Raw genomic sequence first — 4,177 nt, 5'->3', positions numbered from 1 at the left:
CGGTAATGTATGTATATGATCAAGATTTTATGTATCGCACGTAATATTTATGAGTCTGACTTTAAAAGACATTTTTTTCTGCAATACCTGTTCCGACATGCTTATTCAAGATTGCAGAATTGCCTATGTTTCGATACGACGACAAACAAGAAAAACCGTTAATATACCAAGTCCTCTGTAATATGTGGGGTTTTTTATAGTCAAAGTGATTTGAGTTTGCAATTTGAAGCGGGAATCAAAGTACAGTGTGGCGTGCTTTGCAATAAATCACTCGGTAGAGACCTGATAAATTAGATGAGATGATGTGAAATGGGGCTGTGTGTCGCATTCAAAATTATTTCACTCAAAAAACGACATGCAAGTACTAGCCTGAATTCTAATGCCTGGCATGTTGGCCACTGCTAGTGTTAGCCCTCTTAGATACCATGCCGCAGTTTAACATGGATATCTCACTCAGACATGTTACACTGTACCCTATTTTCACATTTCTTTTGGTATGACGCAGCCAGGGTATAGAACCACCAGAAATATAACACTACTTAGATAATATATTACACAGCAGAACAGAATTCAAGTAAACCTTTATTTTGCAATATCATTTGTGTGCATAAATTCGATAAATAAAATGTCAAATGATAAAATCATTTCAAGAAAATATAGAGAAATTACACAGCGTAATTGAGAGGATCAAGGCACCTCATAACAGCCTCTGATGTAGACCTGTTGTATCTCCAGGGTGTCCTTCAGTCGGATGTGCCATACTTTAAAGTCTATGTAAAGGCACTAAGGCCTCTGTGCTGTCATGGCTGGTGATGTGCTGTCTTGGCTGGTGATGAGGACAGCCCAACTTCAACGTCCTGCCGGAGAGGTCTTCCTCAGTTTACCATGTACACTGTTAAACTGCGGGTTCTGACTTGTGGCTGCAGCCTCTTCTGGTCCAATGGCATGTGCGTTGAGGGCTGGAGGAAGGTGTATCGATAGTAACCTTCTGTGATCTATCGTCGTTTAGACTTATGCGATAAGGTAATGGTTACCGACTCTGATCTCTGGTGCATCCACAGCAACCCTCTGTATTTATCTGTAGTCCTGTTCGCTCAGGTCATTGTTGCCATCTCAGGTTTCTGCGTCGATAGGAACCTTATGTGGTTGTCTAACCTTTAATCTTGTACATATAGGTCATTGCTTGATTTTCATGGAAACTGTAAAAAGAGAGAATAATGATTTGAAATATTACACAATATATATAGGTTGGATGTATAAAGACTAAACGTTGATATTTCAACATTTACAAGTATTATAAACAGTTGCTAAATAAATACATACCTCAGCTAGTAGCCTTTGAGCAGGTATTTTTTGTGGATACTGCCTGGCTGTTGCTCCGAGTTTTTCTATCTGTCCATGACCTTGACATCTGTCTATGAAATCCGTGCAAGCAGTGCGGAGATCAGGAAGTCGGAACTCTTCTGATGCGCAAAGAAGACCTGTAATACAATGTATAGCTGCATTTGCTAAGGTTTTCTTGAAGGTACAATACTGAAGTTTAGTATTTCATTGACATTCAGTCTATTTTATCAGTTAATAACCTACCGACAACGTGGTTGAGGTCGACCTTGACCTTCCCCGAATGGACAAAGGTGATGAACCTTCTGAATGTCTCCACCTGGTAGTCAGGGACGTGGATGACGAGCGTGTTCGGGTAGGGAGAGGGTTTTTGTTTCTTGAATCTCTTCTTGGTAGTCTTTGTCAGCTCCGACTGTCTCTGATGGTGTAGGACCAGTTGATATAAAGACCTGTAACAGTCGTACATACAGTATCAGATTTGAGTGTTCATGTTCTATGGGGGGCACGGGTGGCCCAGTCGTCTGATGCGCCGAGATTCGCTGTGTAGAGTTGCGTCCCTTGGGCAAGCCAGAAACCTATGATTATGGGTTCGAATCCCGGTACGCCCCGATTATGTTTCTAGGTTTGTCAGCACCATACCCGTGCTCGTTGGTTTCACCAAAGTGGTAAAGATCTGAGACCTGCATCACTTCGGGCTTTCCTCCAACATTAAGCTGACACGCCGTGATATGACTGGAATAATGTTAAAAGCTGCGTTAAAACCCAACTCAGTCACTCACTCACTCATATTCTATGCTAACAATGCTCCAGCTGATTTAAACTAGGGGAGGAGAGGTGGATACAGAATATATTTTTGGTCACTGCTTTGTGATATATGAAAAGGATGAGCGGAACAGGGCAGGGCATGACAACATTCTTAATGATCTTGTCACTCTAAACAAGGTTTCAGAGACAGTTCATAATGCCATTATATTCTTACCTGCTACGTGTTGCTAGAATGGCTTTGACCCCATGAATCGGAATTTCATCTTTGCCAACAAGGAAAGTGACATCACACAGCTCGGGCATGCTGAGAATAAAAGCAAGGCTATCCTGAAGACCGGCGCTGCTTTTGAAGATCATCACTTCGTTCTGAGTTGAGGGGCGGGGCAGACGAGAAGGGGCGGGGCTTGAGTCACGTGATACATTGGAAGAGTCGCTGGATTCATAACCAGACGATGATTCACCTGGGCACAAACACAATACAATATTTTTTTAGACTGAAAATGACGTGCACAATCTGTGTGAAAACCTCAACATCCGAGGAAGCTGGGAAAATTCGAAAATCCTGACCGGGTAAAAACGTGTATCATAACTATTTCCACATAACGATCATCATTAATTGAAGTATCATCCTGATTATACAGCCAAAAGCATTAAAAGAACAAAGTGTGTTATGGTGAACATTTAACAATGCTACAAAATTTACACTATTCGAAACTTTCTTGTCCAATTTTTCTTTATTTAACCAAGCTGTAGAGGCAAGACTGCGTCAAATATAACAATCAAAACCGACAAGAACATTTCCAAAATGATAAGAACCTCATTGTGCATTGTACGATGCTAAATAACAAAGTGCTGTTGATTGGTCGATTAACCTACAGTAGATTCGATACTTGTAAATGTCATTCCAATATAGAATACAGGTATGTACAAGTATCAAACGGCCATTCTAAACTGAAAACACAGATCCTTGATCTCCATTCCGTTATGACAAAATAAAAAAAACAGAAATACTCTTCTTTGGTACTGATGGCGGTGGGGTAGCGTAGTGGTTAAAACGTTCGCTTGTCACACCGAAGATCCGGGTTCGATTCCCCACATGGGTACAATATGTGAAAGCCATTTCTGTGTCCCTCGCCGTGTTATTGCTGGAATATTGCTAAAACCGACGTAAAACCATACTCACTCACTCACAGACTCTTCGGTACTGAGACATCGGTTGAGCTTCATTTGTTCAGTTGATTAAATAGACGAACTTTCGGATAGGTCAGAATTCAAATATATGTTTTCTTTCATACCAGACACCATAATGTACACCATTGTACTTAAGCAACTTCCATAATGCATATTTCAATAGTCCACTGTGATATAAAGTGTGTACGGCATTGGTTGACAAAGCAGGTCGTATTAAGTAGCAGCTCAACTCACCTCCACTTTCACTGTCCAGAAAATCATTATCCACCAGCAGAAGTCGTGAACCAGATCTGTCCATTCTTTAGCTACACTCAGATAACAAGTGGAAATTTACAGAAGTAGCTGTGTGTCCGTTTGTGGTACGACTGTCAATTCCAAGTTCACGTTTCTTTTAAATCCTTCGTTTCACTGTCCGAGGGGACCACGTGACCTGGAGTGGGCTCGGCTCCGCCATATTGTTTTAGCAAGCAGTAACTTGCTTCAGGGTGTGTGTTGATACTGCAATCACTCCGTGTTTATTTCCCTAATCAGAATGTGGTAGTAATTAATTGTACTAATTACTACTTGACGGCTTTTCAGCCAGCTTTTATACTTCAGAGCTTTGCGAGGAAACTATTAAACTAATCCTTACTACAAACACACACACAAAAACATGTAACCAATTTTCAATCATACTTATTTTAGGCTGGGCACATGCATGGTTTATTGTTTTGCATACTGGTTTGTACATATCTCATACTGTCTCATATGTGTGTGCTTACTGTATCGATTTATCAGCATGTTTATCAGCAAGTATATCAATGCCTAAAAAAGCCATGTTTGTGATACTTTGATAAACTGTTTTTTTCCTATTCGTCTTCTCGTGTAATGAAAATTGATT

At 40.6% G+C, this 4,177-nt stretch overlaps 1 protein-coding gene across 1 annotated transcript; it reads right to left on the bottom strand.

Moving 5' to 3' along the window:
• Positions 1 to 819: 819 nt before the first annotated feature.
• Positions 820 to 3,595, bottom strand: LOC124121503 (serine-enriched protein-like). The gene is made up of 5 exons (XM_048383316.1): positions 3,532 to 3,595; positions 2,321 to 2,567; positions 1,588 to 1,790; positions 1,324 to 1,481; positions 820 to 1,199 (listed from the first exon to the last, which is right to left on the bottom strand). The coding sequence occupies exons 1-5, from the start codon at positions 3,593 to 3,595 to the stop codon at positions 1,191 to 1,193; spliced, it is 681 nt and encodes a 226-aa protein (XP_048239273.1). The 3' UTR covers positions 820 to 1,190.
• Between the last annotated feature and the right edge of the window lie 582 nt (positions 3,596 to 4,177).

This window comes from Haliotis rufescens, unplaced genomic scaffold, assembly GCF_023055435.1.
Source record: "Haliotis rufescens isolate VD_foot unplaced genomic scaffold, xgHalRufe1.0.p SCAF_47, whole genome shotgun sequence".
NCBI classification, from domain to species: Eukaryota; Metazoa; Mollusca; class Gastropoda; order Lepetellida; family Haliotidae; genus Haliotis; species Haliotis rufescens.
The sequence above is the reverse complement of the archived record's forward strand: the minus strand, read 5'-3'. Positions and strand labels throughout refer to the sequence as shown.